Raw genomic sequence first — 27,336 nt, forward strand, 5'->3', positions numbered from 1 at the left:
ACGTCCCTGGGATTGTCCAGGCAAGATCACTGGAGTGGGTTGCCATTTCCTTCTCCAATGCAGGAAAGTGAAAAGTGAAAGTGAAGTTGCTCAGTTGTGTCTGACTCTTAGCGACCCGATGGACTGCAGCCCTCCAGACTCCTCCGTCCATGGGATTTTCCAGGCAAGAGTACTGGAGTGGGGTGCCACTGCCTTCTCCAGTGAGATGGGCTTAGGGCTCCTATAAGGATGATGCAGTCCATTTTTCCTCAGTGGCTCCTAAAACCATCCCAGTTATGTCTTTTCATTTGTCCTAATTCTCATATCCCAATCTAAACCTACTGCTCACTGGCAGACAGAATATGGGACACATCTCTGTGTTCAACATTCCCCCAAAAGTCAAATTTTTCAGCACTCACCAGAAATCCAAACCTGGAACAACAACCAAAAAGGAAATATAAGACATGCCGCTTTTTTAAGGGCAAAGAAATGTTACGTGCACCACACCCTCATCTCTTACACATTACAGAGAAGGCACTTAATAAATACCTGTTGAATAAAATTAACCAAATGAATGAATTCATTCATTTGTGGTCATGAATCAAGTCATGATTATCACATTGGTATTTTCCTGTCAGCTATCCCACAGTGACCTTTGTCCAGTGTTTCATCTTTTTAAAATGTTATTCTGGTGATATTTTCTTAAAAGAGAGACACAAAACCACAACACAGAAAAGAAAAATCAAAATGTATTTTTTTCAAGTTCCATTCCAGGTAACAAATATTTGACCAATGAATTAATGCTTTCTAGTGTGGCCTTGGATAGGAAAATTGCCTCTTTCCATAGTTGAACATGTCTCTGAAGTGAGTACCAACAGATCTCTTACCGATTTGCAGAACAGGATAAGGCAGTTAAGCTCTGAAAAAGCATTAACAATTTATCCTCATTGCCAATCAAGAAATCACCCAGATTTCCCACCTCCCACCACCCCCAAGACCAAAGTAAAAGGGCTGTAAATCAGTCATCATGCATCTCACAAAAATCATGCACTATCCTTGGCAAACCAAATCCTTGGCTTTCCATCCCCCTACCTTTGGGCAACATATCCCCAGAGTATAACCTAAGAATACAGGAGCACTGATTTGAAAGGAAGCCAGCTAATGCAAGGGCTAATGGTAAAGATAAGGTGAAAATTTCAAGCCCCAGGAGGCTTGTTGCTGATAGATTGGAATGCTTTTTAATGAGGAAAGGAGATGAAGGGAGAGGGGGGGGGGAAGGTACCCAGCCCTTCAAGTCCTCCTTGGGTGAACAGTTTGTGCTTGTTCTGAGGTAGGGTGACCCTTGATAAGTGTGAAAGAGGGATGACTGATCCCCCAAACATGTTGTACAGTGTGGCTCCCAGGGACCCTTTCTTCAGGCTTCTGAAACTGATCACATGTGCTCAGGCCATACTTAAACTATACACTCCAGCACTCTTGAAGCCACCAGAACTCTGCACTGCAATGAATCAAAATTTTCAAAGCATGTTTTCATTCAGAAACCCCATCTTTACTTATATGACCTGACATAGAGTAATTCAGCTTGTAATATTATATACCCAGCTTTGAAAAAGGGAGTAATTCTTAAGAGGTTGGGTTACTCAACTCTCTAACCAATAGTGTCCCTGAGCTTAAGGGAAGGGAAAACATTTCTTAATAATTGCTAGTGTTATATAACCTTGTTCCCTTAAAAAAAGAAATGCCAGGGCATTTGTCTTAGGTTTCCCTTTCCTCTCTTCTAGAGAAACCTGAAATGCCCAGTGATCGTATGATCCACTGATGATACTCAAACCCAGTAGATGTCACTAGGATGCTACCTTTTCGCTGACTAGTTTGTGCAGGAGTGTCCTCCAGTCTGTGCAAATACACCTTCTCTCCATTGTTTTCCTTTCTGTCACCATATAAAGCCCTATGCTGCTGGAAAGGAGAGAGGAGGAAGTCAAGTGAATTTTTTATGTACAACTATATACATCAATACAATATGGGGGTTAGGTGATGAATAGCAGTGGAGGTTAGAGTCTGCACACAGAGTGGGAAAATAAATTAATCTGCCTGGTTCTTTAAGTGCCCAGCATTCTGCACCAAGGAATGAGGTATGAAGGAGCCGCTTTCCCAGCTGATTCATCTAAATGTCTTCCTGTGCAACTTGAGCATGATGAACCCTGCACATGCAAAGCACCCTGCAGGGGTCAATATCTAGGAAAACCCATTAATCAAACAACAGGGAAGTCCTTGGGCAAGAGAGACCTGAGACTCAGAAGGCACGTCCCAGAAGGCCCTTGGGGTAAGGCCATTCTGGCAGAGGCTCTGACATCATCAGTGTTATATCGCCAGTCTGTGTTACCATAGAGTTCATGGAAGGCAGGGCAAAGGCTGTCATCTTCTTACTTCTGTTTTTTGTTTTTTTTTTTTTTACAATCGTGTGAGATCTTCTGGAGAATTACTACCCTCTTCCCCCGCTGGAATCTCCTCAGCTGGTTCTATTTTGATTTCAAGTCCAAAGGCAGAATTTATCCTTCCAGGAGAGTAGTCATTTCTTTTTAAGTCTGCAAGGAAGACAGTTAAGACAGTGATAAGGAAACCTTAAGAACATGATGTTCAGATAGATTGGACTTTAGGCCAAGTGCTCAGAGAAGACTCTGCTCCCTCTGATGTGTGAAACTCAGACCCTCAACCCAGTCCAAAGTATACCCCAGCAGGCACACATGCATCTAACTCCCCAAGGCTGTGCTCACTGTGGCAACACTCGGTTGCTTGGCTCAATACATAGCACCCTTGAGACGTGACCTGGCCGGACCTAAGTGACGCCACAGAACAGGGCGTGTTCACTGTGAATGACGGCAGAGTCAGACTGTCCGTCAGAATGGTGGACTTGAGACATCAGTGGTCAGTTTTCTGCAACAAAAATGTACCTCAGGTTTGGCTGAACCTCTAAAAGCATTGTCCAGTGATCAAATCCTCTGCTTCCTGAAGCCTCCTTCTTTAGTTCAACAGGGAAATTACCTAAAGAAATCATTAACAAGCGCAACCCTTGGGGAGAACTTAAGGAGGACAGTGAGCTTTAAATGTTTGGATTATCATGGTATACCATGTTGATTAAATTTGTTAAGCTTAAACATACATTCCTTTATAATTTTTTAATATTAAATGGGGACTATCTGGACATAAAACTAATACATACTATAGTTTGATAATAGCCAACACTTTTTACGTTGCTTCAATCCTTATACCACCTTTATGAGGTAGGTGCTATCATTCCCAGCTAATGGATGAGAATGAGGCCAAGGTCACAAAATTAGTACAAAGTACTCCTGGGATGTGAGCTCAACCTATGGACCCCATGCTCTCATACACTTTCTGAGATGACTTCTCTTTAAAAAAAAAAAAAAAGTAAAACATAAACAAAAAGAAAAATCACCCCTACTCCTGTTTTCTGAGCTAAGCTTTTTTAAATTCAAATTACCAAATGTTCGAGTAAATGAGGATATTTCTTATTTCCATTTAAATGTGTTAACTAAGGTTTTAAAAGGAAATAAGGATTAGGTCTAGAAATGGAGGAATTCTTGAATGTCTCAAAAGCCACCATGGTAGGGAAAGGCAAGAAGGAAGGGGATGGAGGAATCTTAATCCTACAGAAGAAGTGACTGGACAGAAGCAGTGAGTTACGCCTCAAGTTTCCCTTAATCCTGGCTGATCAGAATTAGTCCCTGTGTCCTCAAGAACAAGAAGTGGTCCTGCCCAGGAAACAATGAATCAGAGCTGGGAAGAGGTCAGCACCTGAGGACGCTGAGTTAATGAGCTGGATTCTGGCCTGCGATCATAGGCTGGGAGATCAGCTCCTGCCTCCCAGAGGACCCTTACCTGGAGGCCTGGATATGGCTCAGTCCAGGCCCTGCTCCCTCCTGGGCTCCTTGTAGTCAGAGAGGAGGTCAACGGGCAGCTCAGCCAATGTGCTGAGGACTGTTCTCTTTGCCCATTTCCACTGTGTGGTTTGTGAGAAGGAGTCCTGGGCAGCCACCAGATGACAGCGAGATCCCACTCTCGGTACCACTCGAGTCTGACATCCTCACCACAACCTCCCCGGCCAACAAGCTACTCCCTGCTGGAACTGGAAGCTGTTACCCATCCCAGTCTCCTGTGGCATCGTGTCCACAGGAGCAACTCCTACCTTCAACTCCAACAAGATTAGAAATGGCCTTTCTTTGCTGTAAATTTTCACCTACTCCATCCCAAGTTACAGTGGATGTTGATCTCATACTGATTTCCAATTTGGGGTTCAATCACTTATGATAAGGCTAGAAGGGCTACTCAGCTTAAAAGATGTGAAATTCCATTTTAAGGACAAATGTGGTACAACCTTAGAGAAACAGGGAGTGAACTGAGACAGACATAAAGCGTCCCTTCTGAGATAAGAGGAAAGAATGCAACAGAGCTGGGGCCACCAACTTGGGGCCCACAGACCTCTGGCTATTGCCTTTTATGTTAAGAATATTTTTCTGTGCTAAGTCTATTAGTCTTAGAGAAAGCATGTCACACTATCAAATCAGATTTTAAAAACATATCTTGTAATATATGTTTACAGGAGTAGGTTTTTATCATAAAAAGCACTACTTTAATTGATAGCTGTTGCTTCCCTCCATGCCCCAGCCTCCCAAATGACCAATGAGTAAATAAGAACAGAATAGAAATACTGTGGGCATCACACAAGATCCAAGGGGTGGGGGCACGGCGGGGGGAATCTGCCTCCATCCAATTTTACCCCCAATTAAGTAGGTGGAACTTTTCCCTTAGAGAGACTGTGACAAGCATTGGGCCTGATGTTGTTTTATCACATTTCGGCAGAACCTGAAGTAAATCTTTGTCCTTTTAATCCCTTTAGAGACTTAAAAAATTTGCAGTCAGAAAGTCAGGCCTCGACTGCGAATGAGATAAAAAAGTGATTAAGATTTTCTACTCCATCCCAGGTTACAATGGCTGTTGCTCAATAAGAGATTTACTTAGAGAAAAATAGAATTGTTTGGGGCATACCCGGGAGTTTGAGCTTCCGGCAGCAGGAGTTGCAACGATGTTTTGCAATGAAGTTTCTAATTGCATCTTCCCCTAAATTGGCTGGTCCAAACACCATTCCTCTTGATCTAGAGGAAATATCAGAATATCAATTAGATCACAGCTAAGAAAAAGGAGCTCAACTAGGATTCTCTCAGATACCGAACAGTATCCCATAGTAACCCAGTAAACTTGAAGGAGCCAACAAAGAACAGAGCACTTTGGGGAAGCAACAGTGTTAGGTCTGCACATTTACAATTCAAATGCACTTCAATCTTTGTACCCAACTCCAAGACCTACTGTGAAACTCATTTCCACACTAATCTGATAGAAAAGTGAATTTTCTATGTACCACAGTAAAACAAAATACAGTGAGACCCTTTTTCATGCATATGGGGTGAGAGAATGACATTCACTACCAACTGTTCTACTAGAAAACCTAAAAGGTAAGTATGCAATAAAATAAATTTGCTATTGGCGCACCCCTTCTGAAAAGACTGATGTGCATTCTTTCAAACCCAAATACTGTTCTGAACATAATCAATGTCCTCAAACACAAAAGCCCAACAAAACCCGGCACCCAGGATTCATGGCTCCTTCGATAGCTCCTTCTACTCTGCAAACTGCTATGGCAGTTTTCTGGGCTCTTAGTGAAAAGACATGACAACTAGGAGACAATGATTTTGTGGAAGTAAACTTAGGTGACAAAATTACAAACAGAATCATATATATTAGGCACATTTTGAACACTCTATAAGTGATCTATTATAGATTCTCATAATATTATAAAATTATAATAGATTCCAGGGTCAAAGTTTACCCATTATTAGATCATATACAACTATCATTCTTCGACTGACATGCTACACACCATGGAACACAGCACACCAGAAATACCTCCAAAGAAACTTTATGAAAGCTAATATTTTATTTTAATGACATGCTGAGTGGAAAACAGCACATTTTAAAATCTGAACTCAATTACTGCTCTTAAATACCACGTCTTAAGAAAAAAGAAAAGCAAACTATCACAAAAGGAAACAATAAACTTTGCTTCTAAGGAATGTGGTTTTTCAAAAGGGACGTGGTATAAAAATGGACTTTTTTTTTCCATCTGAGTATTGAAACATTTATCTCAATTTCCACTTCCTTTTGGCAGAATAACAGTAGCTGCTCTGAAGATGTGCCAAGCTCAGAACGAGGGCTGATGTCAGTTTGATCTCAGATTGCCTCTTTGCTCTGAGGCGGGTAGGTGGAGGAAACCTCTTGGGAAGATGACATGAGCAGACACCCAGGATTAACTTTCCTGGTCACTCAATCGCCCTTACACAATACGGCTCTCGCGGTGTTTACCAGGCTGCAAGAGCTGCCTTTTGTTAACTATTCCTCTTTCAGTCCACATGGTAAGGAATCACTTCTTTAAGGTGAAACCAAATGTAGCAAAGAAGTAGAATCACATAATATTTAGTACCAGAATTCTATGACGCTGATAATGTGAAAAACAAAGGTGGTTTTTGAGTCATTAAAGTTGCAGGATTCCTTTTATAGTCTCTCTGGCATGACCCTATTGGAATATATCACTTTTTACATTCCACACTGCCATTTCTTTCCCCCCAGTAAAGCATGAAAGTTTCCAACTTAGAAATGTAACACTGATTCTCAGATAAAAGCTGTAAACTAAATCATTTCCCTCTATGAGCTTCATTAAAGTTAAGACAAAAGAATCAAAATTACTATAATATGTATGTATCAGGGGTTCAACCACTCCCTGAGCAGTGGAGAGTGAAGGAAGGTTGTAGGGACACTAACTAATACACCATGCCTACAGCCTTGCAGTCTCAGACAACCATGTTTGAAAAAATATACAACTGTTTTCCAGATTTTTCACAGCACAGGAAAGCAGGTGGTAACTTGGTTTCACATTCGAGGAAATGCTAATTAGTACCATGTACATAGAGATTTAGTAAAGAACATCTCATCATTATCATTTCATACTTGTCAAATGCCTGAAACCATCAATGCAGTAAGAAAAAAAAAAAAAAAGATGCAATCCCAAACTACCAAAGCACTTGAGGCAACCTCCACTGAATGAGGAACCAAGGTGAGTGGCCAGAGAGAATTTGGGGGAGAGAAGGTGTAATGATTTGGTCTTCGCATGCAAGGGCAAAGTTCACATGTTAGGGAAAGTTATGAGACAACAGGCATTAGAGACAATATCGGAATTTGCACCACACAATATCTTCCCTCTTGTAGAGGATCATTCCTTTTCATTGACCCTCTTCTCCTCATAGGCAAGTTACCATCTCCATTGGGCTTCAGTTTTCTCATTTGTGAGCAGGGATTGAAGACATTTCCTTCTAAGGTTATCGTTAAGAGTAAAATAAACAACATGTGACAGCACTTGCTCCTCAAACTTTTTTTTTTTTTTTTGGTGGGGCGGGGGGCTGTAGGCTGCACTGCAAAGCATGCAGGATCTTAGTTCCACTGACCAGGGATGGAACCCACACCCCCCTCCCTGTAGTGGAAGCATGGAGTTTTAACCACTGAATCTCCAGGGAAGTCCCTCTCAAACTTTTATTTACACCAAATCACCTGAAGATCTTCTGAAAATTCAGGTTTGTGATTAGGGAAGACTAGGGAGGGTCTTTTCATTACAAAAGACCCTGATGCTGGGGAAGATTGAAGGCAGGAGGAGAAGGGGACGACAGGATGAGACGGTTGGATGGCATCACCCACACAATGGACATACATTTGATCAAGCTCCGGAAGATGGTGAAGGACAGGGAAACCAGGCATGCTGCAGTCCATGCAGTCACAAAGAGTCAGACACGACTGAATGACTGAACAACAACAACAAAGGGAGGGTCTCAAGAGGCTGCATTTCTAACATCTTCCGGTGCTGCTGATGCTATTGGTCCTGGCCCATGCTTTGTGTAGCAAAAATGTAATATATAAGAGGCATCCAGAAATGTGAGCCTCATTGAACTAATCAGATGTAATCCTCCACATTGTGAAAAAATAGTACTTACTATCTTCACCATAAAGATGCAGAACAACTGCACCAAAACTAGGTGATCCCCACAAAAGCAGACAGGCTATAGTGATACCAACCTATCAGCTTCCAGTGTTCCCGGCCTCAAGCCATTAAAAAACGTCTGCTATCAACCAGAGGCTCCCAACCCTGACTGCCCATTAGAACCACATGGGAAACTTTTGAAAAATACAGACATCAGGGTCCCATCCTGAGATTCTGACTTGAGGATAATTCTGAGCAGCTTTTTTTTTAAAGTTCCCTATGTGACCCTAATAGAAATTGAGACACACTGGCTTATAGAATGCAATTAAATACTCAACTGTCAAGAGGAATAATATAATCTTCTTAGAATTCGAAAAGTTGGAAATATTCAGGTCATATTAAATATACATACCAAGGTCAAAATTTAATAAATCATATACATAAAGTATACATAAACTCGATGCATTATATATGCAAAAATTTTCACTGCAAAATTATACAAAGTTTCTACTACAAACTCTTGGGCATACAGGACCACTGAAGAAATACTACATATTTTTAGCTAAAAAAAATAGCAAAGTCTTTATCTGTACACTAAGGGTTACAACATGAACTCCAGGGTCAAATATCATGGGGTTTGGATGCAGAGGAGCAACATAGCTCACTTTTATCTTCTCTAGCTCACCTGATGCAAAGAAACAGCTAATACACTTTTAGACGTACTTCCTTGTAGAGACACCTACAGATGGCACCATATTTAGATTAATCATTCAGTAAAAGAATATAGCATTAAAGTAGTGAATAACTACAATATGAGTCCATGGGAGGGAAATAAAAGTTTCCGAGTTCATCATATAGAAATCACCCATTTTTATAAAAATATGTATATATACAGACACTCATACACACAACCCACAGACCAAGTTTAGACACTTAGGACAACTAAGAAATTAAAATGTCATATGTTAGCAGTTCTCAAAAGTGTGGGCTTTAGGCCAGCAGAATTAGAATCATCTGGGAACTTGCGACATTATGTGAACCCATCCCAAACCCACTGAATTAGAAACCAGGGACAAGAGCTGGAGGTAAAGGGCAGCAAACTATGTTTTAACAAGCTCTCCGGGTGATTATGATGCAAGTTTATGTTTGAAAACCACTGTCATTTTTCTATATTGATCCATCCTTAATCACTACTTTTTTCCTTAATCATCACTTCTTTTTACTCCACCGTTAATACCACCTCAGATCCTTTACTTCCAAGAGCTCCCAAAAGCCTGCTCATGGGATAAAATGTCCATGGGAATTCAAAGGACAGGCAGATGACACATCTCTCTGTAGAATTTACTGTCCTGAATTAATAGACAACCTGATGACTCCATATCTAACCCCCACTGTTTGGGCCTCTTACAGATTTGCTGTTACTAAATAACACACTTTCTGCCCCCAGCTTTAATTTTATAGGCATGTGATGGAAGACACTACCCATGACAAGAATACAATGACTCCATTGTGAAGACAACAAAGGAAACCGTCTCTCCTAGGACACTGTCTTCATGTCAAAGCCTATGGAGGCTGAACTTACCCATATTTCTCCTTTGTCTGGGATAGGAGAAAACTCAGAGTCAAATTTGCAACAAAGTTCTGGCTACAACATTGGTCTTTATACAATTTCCATTTCTGTGTACTAACAACTCCAGATTTAATCATATTCTGCTTATTTTTTGGCCCCTATTTCCTAAGCCATACATTCTTTAAAACTGTATTTTAAATCTTACTGTATTTTATCATATTTGGATACAAATATTTGGGGATATAGATACAGACATTGATAAAACCTGCCTCAAAATCTTCCTAGGATCTAGGCAAGATATATAAGTGCTTAAAAATTATGTTTAAGAAATCATGTACAATGGGTCAAGTGCAATTTTCTAGATGATAAATTAACTTACTGTTTGTCTTCAGGTTTTATTACAGATGGATCTGTCAAATTTTCTCCAACACCTCCAAAGAAAAAGAAAATTCATTTAGTAAATGGGGAGTTTCACTTTTTCAGAAATTCAAGAAAATAATAACCAAGTTTTATTTCCTTTCTTTAAACCTACATCCACACTGTGGTAAATTCAACATCATGTGAATTTACTATACCATAAAAATTGTCCAAGCAAGTTTGAAAACTTCAGTTAATGCACTATCTCCTGCAACCCCGTCTATTACGCTATAATAAACCTCTAGGCTACAAATGAGTGTATTTTGATGTGTTCACAGTTACTGATAATGGCATCCATCATTCATTTATCACTCGTATACACCAGACTAGTTTTATTTTTTCTAACTCTTGGCAATCATGAAAGAAAAGTTTTAGTATGCTGATAGCCTTATTTTACCAATGAGTACACTGATGTTCAAAGATATTAAGCAATCTGTCAGAGGTTGCACAGACCACAAGAGGTCATAACAGGATTCAAGCTGAGCCAAAGCCTGTGTCCCTCCCCCTAGCCCATGGTCTCTTTAGATGGAGTCCATCAGTGCTCAGCAAGGTGCAAGGTACTGTGTGGTTCTGCAGATACCCACCTGTGGTCCATCAAAGACACACAACAAATGCTATTTTTACAACGTTTACAAACCGAAGAATACAAACAGCCTACATTCTTGATCTGGGTGCTGGTTACACACATGTGTTCAGTTGTGGAAATTCTTTGAGATGTACACATATGCTGTGTTCACTTTCTTGAATGAATGTGATCCTTCAGTAAATTTTACTTCTTTAAAAAATGGCACCAAAGCATAAAAAGACAATGTAAGTGTAATTTAAAATGAACGTTTATTAAAACAGGGATCAACATCAAAGTGACTCTCTGTTATTAAATGCAAGTGGTGGTGAGACTGACTTCCAATGGGAGCATTTTCACAAGTGAGCCAGTCAGACGGGTTGAGTACACCACGTGGGCATAAGCCAGCAATTTCTGAGACCATACTCTAATCAGCACTGGTTCTCTTGGCTTGGAAGAGACCAACCTCATGGGAAATCCACTTAAAATCACATAAAATGTAAAACATTATTATGTGTTTCTATTTGGTTAAGAAAAAAAAACAAAACAACATGTTTCTAACAACTACTTTAAAAAAGAAAGGTTTTTACCATGTTCTGTACTTTTTCCATATGCTGATACCTTTCACAGGAAAATGTAATCCTTATAATTTATAGACCATTCCCCTGAGAAACTGACTTTCCTAAAACAGGTTAGGAAAATAACCTGTTTTAAGTTGGGGATAGGGGGCAGGTAGGGGTTCCAACTTTTTTTGTATCATGACACTTTGTCAGCCTGATGAAGTTAAGGGAACCCCTTCTCAGAATAAATGTTTTAAAATGTATAATCTGAATATGTACAATTACAAAGGAAACCACGATATTGAAATACAGTGATTAAAATATTTTTAAAATATTTTATAATACATGTGCTTCTTTTTCAGCACATTAGCTAACAGGATCAAGCACAAGTCTAATAACACTATAATATTCAAGTAATAAAAATACAATCTGTATTTTGAGAAAAACATTTGCCATGTTAACATCTGTAATTGCTATTGCAAACAGTCATGGGTACTGCCAATACCACTGTGGTTTGCTGTCTCCATTATAATTGAAGGAAATGATAACTTTCAGCTATAGGTTAGTATAAAGGTATAACTATTTTTTCATCAAAGTTCACAGACCCTCAGACTTCTACCCAGGGACCCTTTAAGAACCCCTAGCTTAGAATCTCTTTGGGCACTGATTCTAAATAGGAAAGGGAAAATAAGTCTGAAACATAGACTCACGTGGAAGTATGCAAATGTGCTTTCTTTTTTAAAGAAAATGTCATAGGAAGAAGCTGGGCCTTTTATAGTTTTCTCATTATAGATATAAGAAGAAACAGTGTAGCAGGACACTAACTATATAGTAAACATGCAGTAAATAAAAAGAACAACTTTGTTTAACTATTTTAGTAAATAAATAGCACTATGTAGTAAGTAAAAAAACAAGACATCCCATGTATGACCAATAGAGAGTGAAGGCCACAAAGCCTTCACACATCTAAGCTCAGACCTGATTTTATGCCTACAGCTTCCAGCAGTGATGAAAGCTTTAGGCTGATGTCTGAGTAAATTGTAAATTTAAGTTGGAGATACGCACAGTACTGAAAGAATTGGGGAAAGGGGGACTATACAGTGGGGAAAAAGTCTGTCAAAATCATACCAGCTTCCATTTCTTTTCAGTCTTGTAGCCTGTTAAATAGGAAGAAGTCAAAGGGTCCAGGTCTCACCCACAGCCTCATCAGTCTCTAGCTATGTAATCTGGACACCTTCTTTAATCTCTCTGTGTTTCAGTTGTATCATCTGAAAGTGTGAATAATCATGGGCCTTATCCTATAGGTTACTGAGAAGATTACATGAACCAGCATATAAACTGCTTAGCAAAACAGAAGAAGGTGAAACATGTCAACTGCTCTTTTTATTGTCTTTATTCTATCAAGGGACTTCCCTGGTGGCTCAGTGGTAGAGAATCTGCCGGCCAATGCAGGAGATACAGGAAGACCCTGTGGAGGAGGAAATGGCTACCCACTCCAGTATTCTTGCCTGGGGAATCCCATGGACAGAAGAGCCTGGTGGGCTACAGTCCATGGGGTTGCAAAAGGAGTCAGACACAACTGAGCAACTAAACAACAATTCTATCAAAAGCTCTTGTGAAGTAAAGTTCTGTTTTCTTACCACTGATAAAACCAGGCTCTAATGATCTAATGTTTCCTAATGAACAGAACCTCCTCTAAGACTGAGGGTGAAGAGTATCCACAAACCTCTACATCCCTAAACCCAATCTGACAGCTCAAAGCTTAACTGCTAAACACATCTATCAAGACCCGTGAATGGCAGAAGGGGGATTGCAGTGAGTGAAAAACAGAAAACAGTTCAGAGAACCAACTATGCTGTACCCTCACGCCCACCCTGGCCTCTCCCAGCTACACAGGAGTCACTCAGTAGGCAAACTCTAACACAGGTGCTTATCCTATCCACACACCTGTGTGTGTGTGTCAGTCGATCAGTCATGTCCACCTCTGTGGGACCCCATGGACTGCAGCCTGCCAAGCTCCTATATCCATGGGATTCTCCAGTCAAGAATACTAGAGAGGGTTGCCATTCCCTCCTCCAGGGGATCTTCCCAACCCAGGGATCAAACCCAGGTCTCCTGCATGGCAGGCAGATTCTTTACTGTCTGAGCTACCAGGGAAGCCCACCCACACACCTAGATATCTAGAAAATGTGAAAGAAAATAAGACATTTTAACATCTAAAAATTCCAGTGGTATCTCTTTACTGGCATTAACAGAGTATATGCCGATGTACAGGCAACACACAGCACGGCCTTATGAGAAACTCAGAGACTTACATTCTGATCCCAAGTGCTTTGGGATACATCAGTGAATTTCCATATCTACGGAAAGAAGTTACTTCCCTGGTAGCAGCAGAATTGTACCATGATGATGCTGCTGCTAAGGCTGACTTATACTGAAAACTGCTTTGTTGAATAAAAAATTAATAGCCCCAAAAGTTCTTTGTGTCAAGCCTTAACAAAAAAAAAAACAAAAAACGAAAAAAAAACGCCACAGACCACTGTAATTTCAAATACAATTGTTTTTCATTCCTATTGCTGGGAATAAAATATTAGATTTCACATGTAATAATGATGATTCAGGCTCTCACATGTAGGGTTTTTAAAGAGAATGAGACTGGAATAGTACAGTATCACTACAAGTGATCAGAAATTAGTCAAGCCTCCATAGATGAACCTATGGCCGTTTCATGTTGATGTTTGGCAGAAACCAACACTATATTGTAGAGCAATTATCCTTCAACTAAAAATAAATAAATTTAATTATAACAAAAAGAAAAAAAAAAAAGAAATTAGTCTAGCCTCTCCCTAAATTCAGCTTCCTGGCCTGATGTGGAGGCTGAGTTATGACTGGCACTCTCTGGAATAAAATAAAGAGAAGAACAGAAGAAACCGAATGAATAAATGGGCAGAGTATTCCTCATTCCTTCTTTCCCTCAAAGCAAGAGGGAGCCACAGCAAGCTGATCAGGGCTTCATTCTACAAAGCCCGAAGCTGGGATGTCCTTTAAGTTACCACCAGGACTACACAGCTAAGAGGAGACTGCCCACAACAGAGTAACTGCCATGTTAACAAGCCACCCAGAGATTAACCCTGAGAACAACAGCTACATTTAGTGTGTCGGGAACTTGCCTCATTTCGGCCCCTGAACAACCCTGTGAATTAAGTGCATAACATGATTTATCCCAATTACAAATGAGGAAGTGGAACTCAAAGTGGTCGCCCTCTCGTCACGCAGCTAATTCATGGCTCCACCATGAATTAGCTGGGGGTGGAGCCCCCAGCACCATGACTTCAGAACTTCTCCTAACTGCAGCTGACTGGCCTTTCAGTCTCCACTCCCTGCCACCCAGACAACACACATTGTCTCTCCAAAGACTAGAAATACTATGCAATTAAATATAAAACATAACTGAACTGAAAACTTGTTATCATATTTTAAGACTACATTCTATTCTCCCATTTTTCCTTTCCAACCTGGTTTGAGTTAAATATATTAATGCACATAAGCCTTTAGCCAAGTACTTGACACAAAATAACTAGGAAATGTTAGCTAGTAGTAGCAGTAGTATTATAACTGCTTATAATTACTATTATAGGATTCACATTCTTCCATAAATTCAGGGCTAAACAATTGGCAAAACACTCCAATAAGTATCTCAATTTCTTCATGCTCATTCTATGATGTCCATTCTTCCCTTCTTTGAAGGTCAGTGTTTTGACATAGTTTATTTGGAGTGGCCTATTTCTGCAGTTCACATAATTGCCCAGCGAAAAAATAAAGTTAATTCCTTTTTCCCCCCAAGACTATCAACGCAGTATTTGTTCTGTTTAATGTCACTTTGGATTACTAAGAGACATAAAAATCCCCAAACATAAACATCATTAAACAAAAACCTATTCAAGTGGAATACAAAACACACTGAAGAGTCATCATTAATTCCTTAAAGTTTTTCTTTGGTTGTTTTTTGGTTTGTTTTTTACTTTTTAAACATCTCCACCCAAACCTCAAAGCACAGACACTCAAGTACAGATGAAAACAATCAACCTTTCCCCAACATGAGCTACAAAAGCAGATGCCTAGGGCATCAGTGTGCTGGGTTTACATGGATCATGTACTTGCTGGCTTAAAACGGAATCATCTTGACTGTTTTAACTTTGTTTATATTGCTTCTTAAAATATTGTGTTTGAGGGTTAGAAATATAACTCAACCTTGTGAGCAGCACAGATATGAAAGGACAGAAGGACTCATGTGTCATTTGAAAAGTGTATATATATATATATATGTATATATGTATGTATATATGTGTATATATATACACTTTTCAAATGACACATAAGTCCAAATGACACATATATGTGTGTGTGTGTGTGTGTATATATATATGTGTGTATATATATATATATATACACAGACACATCCTTGAGCACATGGCACAAATTTCAATCAAAATGGGTTTGCAGTCTCAGCGGACATTGCTCACGATGCCCCAGGATTGCTTGCTCATCTCATCTGTCTCCAGCCTTCAAGCCTGGTTTCGGCATAGAATCCCAGGTCTGGAGAAATGGAAAAGTCAGAGAGGACAAGGAAGAGACCAGATTTTTTTTTTAATTAATAAATAAAAGGAATCAGAACATGGTAATATTCTTATGGATCTGAAACTTACAAAGAAATAAAGGAACAGTGACAAAGAAAGAGCATGGATGATCAAACCAGCTTAAGCCTGCGTCCTGGCTCCCTCTTAGGTAACTGTGCAACCTTGGGCAAGTTATTTAAACTTTCAGGACATAAATTCCCCGTAATATCTACCTCGAGGTGCTGCTTCTGGGATTAAATGAGATAACTTCTATGAAAGTTCCTGGGCTAAATCCCTTATTTGAAACCAAAGCCCCAGTCAGCGAGCCCGGGGACTAAACTTTGACCTTAATACATATCTCCTTCTGTCCCTCAAGGAAAGCCTACTAGAGATACTTTGTTTCGTGCCGCAGGATTATAAGTCACATGTGAGGTGTTGCTGGTAGAGAGATGCACTGATCAAAGCCTTCCATTAAATAACAGTGCACTGCGTTGCCTCTCCCAGACCGAGTCTGTACTTTCAGACCGAGTCTGTACTTTGCTGTATCAAGGTACACAGCAAAGAGAGCAAGCTAAATTATAAACTGCTGAAGTACGGAGCTCAAAATCATGAAAAGTGACCAGAATTGCAACTTTCCTACACATATTAAGGCATGCCTAAGTGTTATTGTGCACTTAAGTCCAAAGAAAAGCCAGAAAACTAGAAATCTGGTACAAAAATCATTCTCCTGTTTAGATTAACATTTTTGATAACTTTATGTTCTAGGCCAATAATCATCTGCCTATATCATCTGCTCCTGATCATCACTGTACAATGTCTCTGACATAAATGGCCCTACCACATATCAAAGCTAGACAGAGCAACTCCATACATGACCTATCCTGGTTCTCACATGATCTCTCAGGATACCTGCCTGATTCTACCCACTTAGGACAGTTCCACAAACAGTAAATAAATTCAGAAAACTGATACCATCTTCTGTTTTCAAATTAAAAAAAAAAAAAGTACGTACTGCCAAGGAATGTCCCCACTGACAGATCTTAACTGTGACTTTAAGAAAGAGCTAGGGGCAAATGTAGGTGACAATGACAAGGAGAAAGCAATCCTTGGTCTGTGTTTCCTGAACTTTGCCTCATGCTTATTCTATCAAATCCTCAGCTATCAATCACCTTGCAAATCTAAAACCAGCAGCTCTCCCCGAGTATACTCATAGGTCCAGTGAGAGAAAGCCAACATCAGCTCCTCCAAGGTGTTGCTGGGGGCAATTTCATCACCGTTGTTGTTGTTGTACTTCCGGAACTCCCCCGTCATATACTTCTCAATGGTCAACCACTGCTGGGCTGAATGGCAGTAAATTAAGAAAACTTCCAGGAACCTATGAGGAGGGAAAAGAGGTCACGGTTTTCCCACCAGGCAGCAAAGGTAGGAGTTATATATTACTGAACAGAGAACAACAGAGGAGATGTCCTAGCCTGACTGAGTAGCCGCAGTGCGCATGCCCCTGCCTTTCTATTGAAAAAAATGCGATGCAAAGATTTGGAGCTTTCCCCACGCTCACCCACCTCCCTGCTCTTCGAGGAACTCTCATGAGTACTGGATTCAACTTTCCTTGCCTTGCTGTATGAAGTTCCTTGTAAATGGAACAATAAAACTTTACTGTAAGTCCTCAGCACTGAACTATGATCTGTGTTGCTAAATGAATCCAAGTGCATGGAAACACTCAGGTGAAAGTATAAGAGTTCATTCCTTTAAAGTTCCTAATTTTTACAAGATAACTAGGAGAGGAAACTATGCTTACAATAGAAGTGTTTTCCTGCCATAATGTTTCTGGATATTAGTTAACAACACCCAAGATCTGCCTGCTTTCGTAATCGAGAGGTTAGTTATGGCCTCTGCTTGATCTGCTCTTTTCCACTCACATAAATTCAGTGATTTAAGCCAAACATCCCTGGGATGTCTACTTCTCTTTTTACTGTCTCCAAGGATGATCTAAAGAAGAAAACAAAATTAAGGTCATGGGGAACTTCCCCATGAGTCTGGTATTTCTTGTGACCGACAGTGGAACAACGAAATTGACAGAAATCCCTACTTAAGATGAAGTGCCACGTGCCAATATTTCCTCACCTTGGAGTGTAGGGAATGGTTTGTGGTTTTACTTGGTTGAAGGTATAGATCAGTTTTTGAGCAGCTCTTTGTTGTTGAATTTCCTGCAAAATAAGGAGCATTGACAAAAATATTGGTTTACTACCACATGCCTACTAATGAATGATCACAGAATTACTAGAAGACTCCCAGGTGTGATTTTTAGCCTTACTCAGCTTCCATCACTACCCACTCCAAAAGTAAAAGCTAAAAATAATAAAATACCACCACCTCCAAATATTGGAGTGGGTAGCTTTTTCCCTTCTCCAGAGGATATTCCCAACTGAGGAATCGAACCAGGGTTTTCTGCATTGCAGGCAGATTCTTTACCAACTGAGCTATCAGGGAAGCCCCAATTTCAAGATCTCTTGGGTTGAAGTAATGGCCTTCAACCAGGACAGAGCCAGATTCCCTTTCTTCGACCTGTCCATCTGGGCTCTGGGTCTCTGACTCACCCTAAGGCAAAGATGAAGCACAGTACTCTCCTGGAAGATTTCGTGCCATGTCTGCACAACCTCAGGAAGAAAGGACTTCACAATGAAAACCTGCCCTGGCTTGAGGATGTCATCCTCAGACCAGGTGCTAATGACTCTCATGGCTTTGCGAAGGCCACCATCCATCTCCTCTTGGGACAACACCTGGATCATAGCAGATCTCCCCCGCTGGGACCAAGAAGACATGCTTTTATCCAGATTCAAGGGAGAACTCTCCTCCAGCCTGTAGACTGTTACTTCTTCTCCTGCTGCAAAGAGAAATGCAGGGGAGGGGTTCAGTGAGACTCATGTCTATGACATGAACGGCCTCCTAAATATCAACTCAGAAGAATCGATTCAGTTTCCCAAAGGATCGGAGGGTAATGGGAATTGCATCTGTTCAGGGTCAGGTACAGACATCTGGCTGTGTCAGAGTCCAGTAAAGAGGGAGAGGAAAAATGAACCAGGTGTTAGGTGTCACATAAGAATTAAGTTGTTCTTATTATAGATTATAGCTAGATGAAAATAAAATCAGAGAATCAAGGCTATGCTTCTTTTGTTAAAGACATTACTCTTAAAGAGACAGTTCAAACCCCGTGTTTATTATCATCCCCCTTAGGAGTTGTTTTAGACTGTTTGTTTGTTTTTTTTTCCTAACTGTCCCTTCCCTGACATTTTAATACCAAGGATATACTGTATATCTGTTTATAAACTCTGAGTGTGTGTGTATCTGTGCTTTACACACGAAAATAAAAAGATGTTTTTGCTCCCTTGGGGGTGATATTACCCCACTGAGATGGGTTAAAGTTAGAAGCAAAGTCATACCCCAGAACCTTTCCCTCCTTTCTTTGTGCCTTTGGACAAGTTATGTAAAGCCTCACTTTGCTCATCAGTAAAATGGAAGTGTTATTAAAAGAGTCACTTCATTAGGTGGTTATAAAGATTAAATACACGGCTAAAGTGAAGCAGACTCGCAGTTACAAACCCAATCCCACTTTAAAGATTTTACACCCACGTGTTCTCTAACTGCTCTGCAGCTTCCAATTTTAGGCTGTTGAACAGGGAGCCATTCTTATGGGGCCTAGACTCCACCTAATATAGTGTGCAACGCTTCCTGACAGAGGTAACATACTACAGAATACTTCTGTCTGGCCTGTGTTCTCCTTACACCTCAGTTTCAAATGGCTTTTATTATAAAACACTGTACTGGCTTTTCTTATGAAATATTGTATAAAACACTTTACAAAGAAAAGAATCTATTCGCTCACTCTTGCATTTAATTGCTTACCAAAGAACATGTCTAGGTAATGCTTAGTAACATGCTTTTGAATATTTATTCTTGGTGCCCAGATAAATGGCACTAGAGATCTCTTTAGAGTTCTAAATACCTAGAGGATTTAGAACAAAGCTAGTGAGTTATACAACCAGTTGTGGAGACAAGTGGAAGGAGAAATCATCAACAATCAGAAGCCACCTGATCTGTCCTTATGTGAAGGATGCGAGAAAATCAAGATCAAGGACAGTGCAGGGACCCTTGTTATGTTGTCAAGTGGCAGGACAGAGAAATGCCAGTAGCCATGGCTAACATGGCACCCCACTCCAGTACTCCTGCCTGGAAAATCCCATGGACGGAGGAGCCTGGTAGGCTGCAGTCCATGGGGTCCGTAAGAGTCGGACACGACTGAGCGACTACACTTTCACTTTTCACTTTCATGCATTGGAGAAGGAAATGGCAACCCACTCCAGTGTTCTTGCCTGGAGAACCCCAGAGACGGGTGGGCTGCCGTCTCTGGGGTCGCACAGAGTCGGACACGACTGAAGCGACTTAGCAGCAGCAGCAGCACGGCTACCATAAGTTTGTTTTTCTCTACTACTCCAGCCTTTAAAAATCACGTTTGTTCTCTGAGCTAAGAGCAATTAGTTTACATGAAACAAAACAAACAAATTAAAAGCAATATACCAAGCATTTCTCTTTAGATGTCTGTTAGCTTCTTCTGTATTGACATTGAATGCTTTCTCCTCTGTTTATTACGAATGACTGGTTGGTTCTTTTCTATTCTACTTTTTCCAGCCTTAAATCAGTGAATGCCCGGTGCAACAGTATTGCTTTTTCCCCCAACTGCTGCTCATTATAGTCCTGTCCCCATAGTATATTAGGTTTTGAGCCTAGATACCAGCCAGGCAGTTAATAAGAGTTTCCATTTTAGGAAATTAATATTGCTAAACTGCAACCATGGGTAAAAGAATATCTTCAACTAAAATTATGCAAAATGTTTTCTCCTATGATTCACTCAGATGTTCTGCCTTTGCCCTGGCACAACCTCAAGAAGGTAGAAACGGCACTCACCAAACAGTTGGATTGGTGTAAACGGTATGGTCTGAGAAAGCCTCATTAAATTGTTCCTTTCAATGGCTGCAAACAAAAGCAGATTTACTATTTTAAGTACGCATCAGTAGACTGAATTTATAGAAAGACTTCCCACATCAATATACTCATATAATGCTACAATATTTTATTTTGAAGACCCTTTAGTTGTTCCTTTATCAAAAACAGTATCTATAATACAGTATTTAAAATAAACTATGCCTTAAACAGGAAGGATATCCCAGTTTTAGTAACAGATTATATAAGATTATCTAGTAAATCCTGAGCTAGGGTTGTCACCTACACCCTCCTGAATAGCAAATACCACACTAATCCATACATATGTGGAACTTGCTTTTAAAGAGCATTTTAATCTGTGGTCTTCATTCTCTGGTTTTTCTTTTCCAGATCAAACTAGTGCACAGTGGGCTGTGGGGACATCTACTGTTGATTTTTCAGAGTTCATTTTCTTTTCCCGGAGAGAGCTGAAGACTAATTTTAATTAGAAGCAAGTGATCTGAATTTTCCTGTTAAGAGTTGTATCCTAACAGATCAGAATCAATGTCAGTTACAGTGTTCCTCACCAGAGACTTTCTTCAGCTGACAGCTGGAGTCAAAATAACAGATTACTGCTGAGCTGAAACACCCAGTTATGAGAGCCTGGAATGTGGAGTCTGAAATCCACTGAAACACTATTCACTACAGAGGAAAATTCAGGATAAGGTAGCCTATTGCCGAACCCTGAACCCATGACCTTGATATAATAATAATGGTAATTATCACACCAATACACTTGTACTCTTGTACTCAGCTTTAAGAGTGTATAAAAAGTTCACTCGTGTAGTATCTAATCCAATGCTGAAAGCAATGATACCCAAAAGACCACCCAATGGCATGAGTCCAGTTGGTTGTTACATTACTTTGCATTTCAAAGGGTTTCCTTTATTCTCAACTAGCCCTTTGGCAGATTGCTCCTCAGGAAGGGCAAGTACAATTATTCCCACTTTGAAAGAAAGACTACTGAATCACTGTGAAACGATGTTGCTTAAGAGAGTCAAGACCCTTGACGTCTTGTTTAATAACATCCCTTAAGGTGTCTTTGTTGAACACCCCCTGTGGGGCTGGCATTCATTCAGTGGTTCTGTTCACTGAGGGCCCAGTAAGGGTACAAAACCCTGCCTTAGAGAACCAGCCCCAGGCCTGTCCCCTCTCCAGCCCAAAACACAAAGATCTCTGGTTTTGACCTTGTAAGGAATTTTCAGATCTCAAGGTCATCTTTCCCTTTTACAATTTGGAACTTACCAATACAAACATTTTTTTTTTTAATTCAAAACTTCTTAAATCCTAACAACTTGCTTTCCCAGTAAACCTGAATATGTTCTCATCAGAGTAAACAACTTTTCAAGTTGGAGCCATATCAACACCACAAATTCATTAATGCTTTTGTTTCCAAATGCAGTCTCACACACATCTAGTTCCATTGATACATCCATGTGTACATGCATCCTACCTGAATAATGATGGTGAGGCTCTTGAGGGCTTTTTAAGGAGTCTGAGATTTCTGAAATTACAGAGAAGATTGACATTTTAATTACTTGGCTGGAGATAAATACATACTTATGAATATATTGCCTTCAAAGTTATTATTGAACAGGTTAATCAGAACAGCTTCTCGGTTTTCGAAAAAGATTGTCTAATATCCTTTAACCACATTATCGTGCATGGTATCCTGACAGCTTCCAATCATCAATGCAATATCTCCAAATATATTTATATAGGGAATTGAAGAAAGACAGGTAATATTAGCCTCAAAGATGTATTTCCTCTGAACCAATTACACCTCTGGGTTGCAGAAGGCACGCAGCTGCCCATCACATTTCACGACATCCCAGAAGCACAATTCTCTGAGCTCCCTGCCAAGATGCAGTGCCCACATAAAGACGTTATTAATATCAAGTTATTAGCAGACTACTTCACTGACTTAAGAATGACAACAAAATGATGAAAACATATTAAGAGGTATATATCAGAAACAAAGGAGGTGGAAGGGAAGGTGACAGCAAGGGATTTGTGTGGTTACAGAAGGACTGCGTGTTGGGAATACTTCTTGCGAGTTCAACTGGTTCTCTTCTATCTGCTCATGTCTTAAATTACAAGGCTCAAGAGAAATCCTTTCCAACAGTTTTGCCATTTCATAAAGTCAGAATTAAAGTGGAGAACTTTGGTCTCATGGTGGTAACGGCTTTATACTTTGTAGAATAAGCAGCATAATGAGCCCAATTTCACAGATGTCTCTGGCTTTTTGCTGCTGCATAAGCAAAGGAGCAAAACTCCCTCCCTTTGGGGGTGCTGGGTAAAAGGTTAAGATCATCAGAAAAGACTGTTCCTTTCTGGAATAACACTGTTTCAGTTAATTTGGAGGTAAGGAACGGGAGTGGCAGTCTGAAAGCCAGGTAAAATCAAGAAAAGGATTATTTTTTTCTTTTGTACACGACAAATTTTTTGTAGGTGGAGAAGGAATCAACTGCAAAGGATGTACTGAAAATACAAGAAATTGAGATGGAGCAAGACCACAGAAGAGGAAGGTTTCTGATCTGTTCAAGGGGTCAAGAAGACAAAAAGGGGTAAATCTGAAAGTGGCTATAGAGAGTGGTTTCGGTGAGGGAGGTGTCTCACCAAAGCAGGCTTGGTCCTACTTAGCCACTTGGGGCACAGAGTCCCACTGAAGCCACAAAAGAAAGATCTACATACAATCTCATGAGTTCTTACTGGGCAATGTGTTAAAACATCACAGTAGGAGTTGTCAAGCAGTCTAAATGAGCTGAGTGAGTATACTCTTACTCACTGGAAAATCATGGTTGAAAATTGGTTACTCCAAAAAATTTTAAACCAGATATCAGTCCTGATTTATCTGGGGAAAGACATTCAAAAACTTTCTCCTTTTCTACTGCATTTGCTACTCTGTATAGTAGACAAAACCACAAACAGGATTTCAAGAACTAAAAATCTCAGCAGGAGTGTAAACCTCACCAATAATAATATGAAAAAATATAAAAACTTACTGTTAACTCCATTTGAACTTCTCAACCTGTTTGAAAAATTAAAGTTGTTTAGATAATGCTTAAATTTTTCAATGATCAAAGATAGAAAAAGTGCACGAAACACTAAATAATACAGAGTCTATAAGCATATATGTATACACATGTGTATATACTACTTTAAAGGAAGAGTATCAGTTACATCTGACCCCTACTTTTAGAGAAACAGTTTACAGCCCTACAATTATTTTCATAGAAAAACGAGCACCAGATATGCACGTAAGTCATTTACTGTGTATGCCCTAAGCTAACTGAAAAGCAGTTGTTGGTTTTTGTTTTTAATTAGCTGTGTGATCACACAACATATATAAGATTTAACTGTATTTGTATTCTTCTTGATCAATTAAACTAAAGGGTTCCTGAACTGTGCAAAGTAGATGCCTACAAATGAGTCTATGAATGTCTCTGGACAAGCCTACAAATCAGTTTCATTAGCCCACGTGATCCCTAAATGTTCAAGGCTGAAATTAGCTCTCTTTAAATGGTTACGTGCCCTGCTCAAGTGCACAAGTGGCCATGGGCAAGTCAAAATAAGTGCATTCAAAGAATATCTCCAGAACGTAAGGTCCTTGGGGAAGAAAGTACAATTACAATTATTGTTTAATTTCATGCTGCAATAACCCACCACTCTGCATGAGCACAAACTACTGAACCTTTGGGAGAAGAAAGACATGTGCACATTAATTCTAGAGGCAGGCTTGCACAGAGAGACCTTGATGGGAGCTTCAGAGAAAAGGCCATCTCAAACACAGCTGACTGCCAACTGACCATCATATTCCACCTGCCTGACATCAATGGCCCCTTTGTAGAGTACAGATGCTTTTGAATTCTGCTCCTTTAGCTGTAAGAATAGTCAATTTGATGATGTAACTGGAAAGGTCCATAAAACCTACAAACAAAATAGAATAATCTGCCTGGTTGGTGTTCAAATATTCTCCGAGTAATAAAAATCCAGGAGTCTCAAGTCTACAAAAATGTGAGTTCTCTATCTGCTCTCTCTAGCCCTGTCCTCCTGTCTCACACCTTCTCAAATTGTTACTGTTTTGATGAACACTTAGGACGTTAAGGAGAAACCAGAAAGATCCATCTTAGAAACTAAACAGAAACATTTGGGGAAAAAAATACTAAGGGAAAGAACTATCTAGTCTTCACTCTAAGTCTTTTTTTCAGTCAAGACAGACTTATACTTAATTTTTAATGCAAATTTCACATCAGAAAAGATATGATACTTATTATTTCATGTGTGCTTTTTTGACACTAAAAAAGACAAAATGGTTAATTTGATGCAATAGCACATGTTTCATTATATTCTTAAAAGGCACTAAGGTGAGATCTTGTTGCCAAAAACAGGAAAGCTAGGAGAATAAATAATCGTCATTCTTTCTAACAAAAGAAAAATATTGTTGTTGGACATACTTCTCTTTTTTCTCCTTTTCTGACCCAATTAAACCTTGGTTCCCAGTCCAGTTAAAAAAAGAACAGAAGCCAAAGATGCTTAAAGACAGACATTCAGAAATACTCACTGAGACTTCCTATTGACTGTGGTGCTCCTGGAATCCCACAAAGAGCTTTTGCTAAGATCCTGAGGAAAAGCGAAAGATCATTACATGCTCACCTAACTTTCTCCCACCTCAAGCTTCCAACAACACATTTGCAAAACACACTCCTTGGAGGATATGGTTGTTTTTTTTTCCCTTCCTCTAGCTCAATATTTCTTTTATTAAGTATCAAAACTCAAGCTGGAAAGATGAATAATGTTAGCACAATATATGAGTAATTCAATGCGGTGACCAGCTTTAACAGAAAGAATTTTATGGGAACATCAAAGAGAAACTGTAATATATAATGGTTTTTACAAAATTGAGAGTGAACATATAACATCTGTTAAGGATGTGAAAGAAGGCATGAAGTCAAAGTTGACAGGAAACATTGATCATTACACTGTTATACCCAATCACCAGATCATTATTTCAGTTAATTATTATTCAGAATGTTACCTTTGAGATATCTCATTCTATTTCTCTTTAGATTCAAATTATTTCTTAAAATCCAGTATACTCCCAGCACTGTGTGCGTGCATACTCAGCTGCTCAGTCATGTCAGACTCTTTACCACCCCATGGACTGGAGCCCGCCAGGTTCCTCTGTCCATGGAATTCTCCAGTCAAGAATACTGGAATGGGTAGTCATTCCCTTCTCCTGGGAATCTTCCCAGCCTAGGAATCGAACCCTGCGTTGCAGGTGGATTCTTTACCTTCTGAACCACCAGGGGAGCCACTCCAAGCATTATTACAGGCATTTTCACTACTGTTATTTTTGTTATCCACTATTAAACTGGTAAGGATGGCATTAACCCCATTTTAGAGATGAAGCTAATGAAGCTCATAAGGTTAATTGATATGTATAACTTTGAAACCTAGGAAGTGGAAGAGCCAGGATTTGACAGGGCAGACAGGTTCCCTGACTACCTTCAAGTAGTATTCTGTTTCACAGATTACCTTCCTATAAGAACATCTGAGGTTGTAGTATATGTCCACATAGGTGATTTGTACACACTTTCCAAGGTCACAGAGGTAATATTCAAACAAAGGTCAAAATTATATTGGGTGGGGGGGATTAGGTGGTGGCTAGTCTAATTAGATCATGCTTCCCCCATGGTGGGTGGCAATAAAACAAGCACATATTTGCAGACAGAAAGAAAAACAGACTGAAAAATCAGTATTGAAGAAACACTAAAGGTCCTTTACTCTGAAATGTCCAATCCCCTCCAACACATCTACAAAGAAGTTGGCTTGGCCTGTTTAACTAACCACACTGAGTGAGACATTAACTACTGTGAGATAAACCATTCCATCCCCAGAAAGCTGCAAAAGGTAAAAATTCCTTCTCAAATCAGGCTGAAACCTGTCTCCCAGTAGTTTGTATATGTTGTTTTTTAGCTCTACCTCTGAAAAGTATATTAGAGGTATTTTTCTTCCATGTGGCAACTTTTATATATTTGAAAACAGTGTCAAAAATTCCTAAACTTTTTCTCATTTATGCTAAAATGCTCAGGATAAGTTATTGGATGGATAAATAGCAAAAAAAGAGAACAACAAAGAAATAATAAAGTGGGAGGAGAGGGGGTGAAAACTGAGCTTTTAAAATTTCAAATAAAATGCTTTCACCTCTTGAGACTGCCTTCCATAATCACTGACTTGTACAGGATGTCGTTCAGCTCCTTTCGTTTTCATTTTCTGATATATGTAAGATTCTAGACCTTGTTAAAAGGAAGGAAAAAATTAGAGAATACATGAAAATGTGTTATATGTGAATTACAGTTACAAATAAAAGATCTCAACACTGCATTTATCTAAATTGGAATATACTTTTCTTTTCTCTGTTAAGCAAATTTTACCAAGATTCTTTTGTCTTTTTTACTCAAGCGGTTGAAAGCTATTTACCCCATTTCTAT

General features: G+C 39.6%; 1 protein-coding gene across 6 annotated transcripts in view; it reads right to left on the bottom strand.

Annotated features, from left to right (window-relative positions):
• Positions 1-710: 710 nt before the first annotated feature.
• The window catches only part of TRPM6 (transient receptor potential cation channel subfamily M member 6), a 166,984-nt gene continuing 140,358 nt past the window's right edge, over positions 711-27,336 (bottom strand). For 4 of the 6 annotated variants that reach the window (XM_086415540.1, XM_086415537.1, XM_086415539.1 and 1 more), the window contains 11 exons: positions 27,050-27,141; positions 25,407-25,465; positions 23,848-23,873; positions 22,296-22,346; positions 20,768-20,833; positions 18,403-18,689; positions 17,930-18,012; positions 16,975-17,180; positions 10,030-10,081; positions 5,047-5,153; positions 711-2,564 (listed from right to left, as the gene is read on the bottom strand). In XM_086415540.1, coding sequence (XP_086271666.1) covers positions 2,431-2,564; positions 5,047-5,153; positions 10,030-10,081; positions 16,975-17,180; positions 17,930-18,012; positions 18,403-18,689; positions 20,768-20,833; positions 22,296-22,346; positions 23,848-23,873; positions 25,407-25,465; positions 27,050-27,141 — 1,163 coding nt within the window. In that variant the 3' untranslated portion in view covers positions 711-2,430. Of the gene's footprint in view, positions 2,565-2,930; positions 3,022-5,046; positions 5,154-10,029; positions 10,082-16,974; positions 17,181-17,929; positions 18,013-18,402; positions 18,690-20,767; positions 20,834-22,295; positions 22,347-23,847; positions 23,874-25,406; positions 25,466-27,049; positions 27,142-27,336 lie in introns of all 6 variants that reach the window. The other 2 variants (XM_086415541.1, XM_086415538.1) reach the window with 2 other exon arrangements.

This window comes from Bos grunniens, chromosome 8 (assembly GCF_055505025.1).
Source record: "Bos grunniens cultivar Pamir isolate PY7600 chromosome 8, Bosgru_T2T1.0, whole genome shotgun sequence".
In the NCBI taxonomy this organism is placed as follows: domain Eukaryota; kingdom Metazoa; phylum Chordata; class Mammalia; order Artiodactyla; family Bovidae; genus Bos; species Bos grunniens.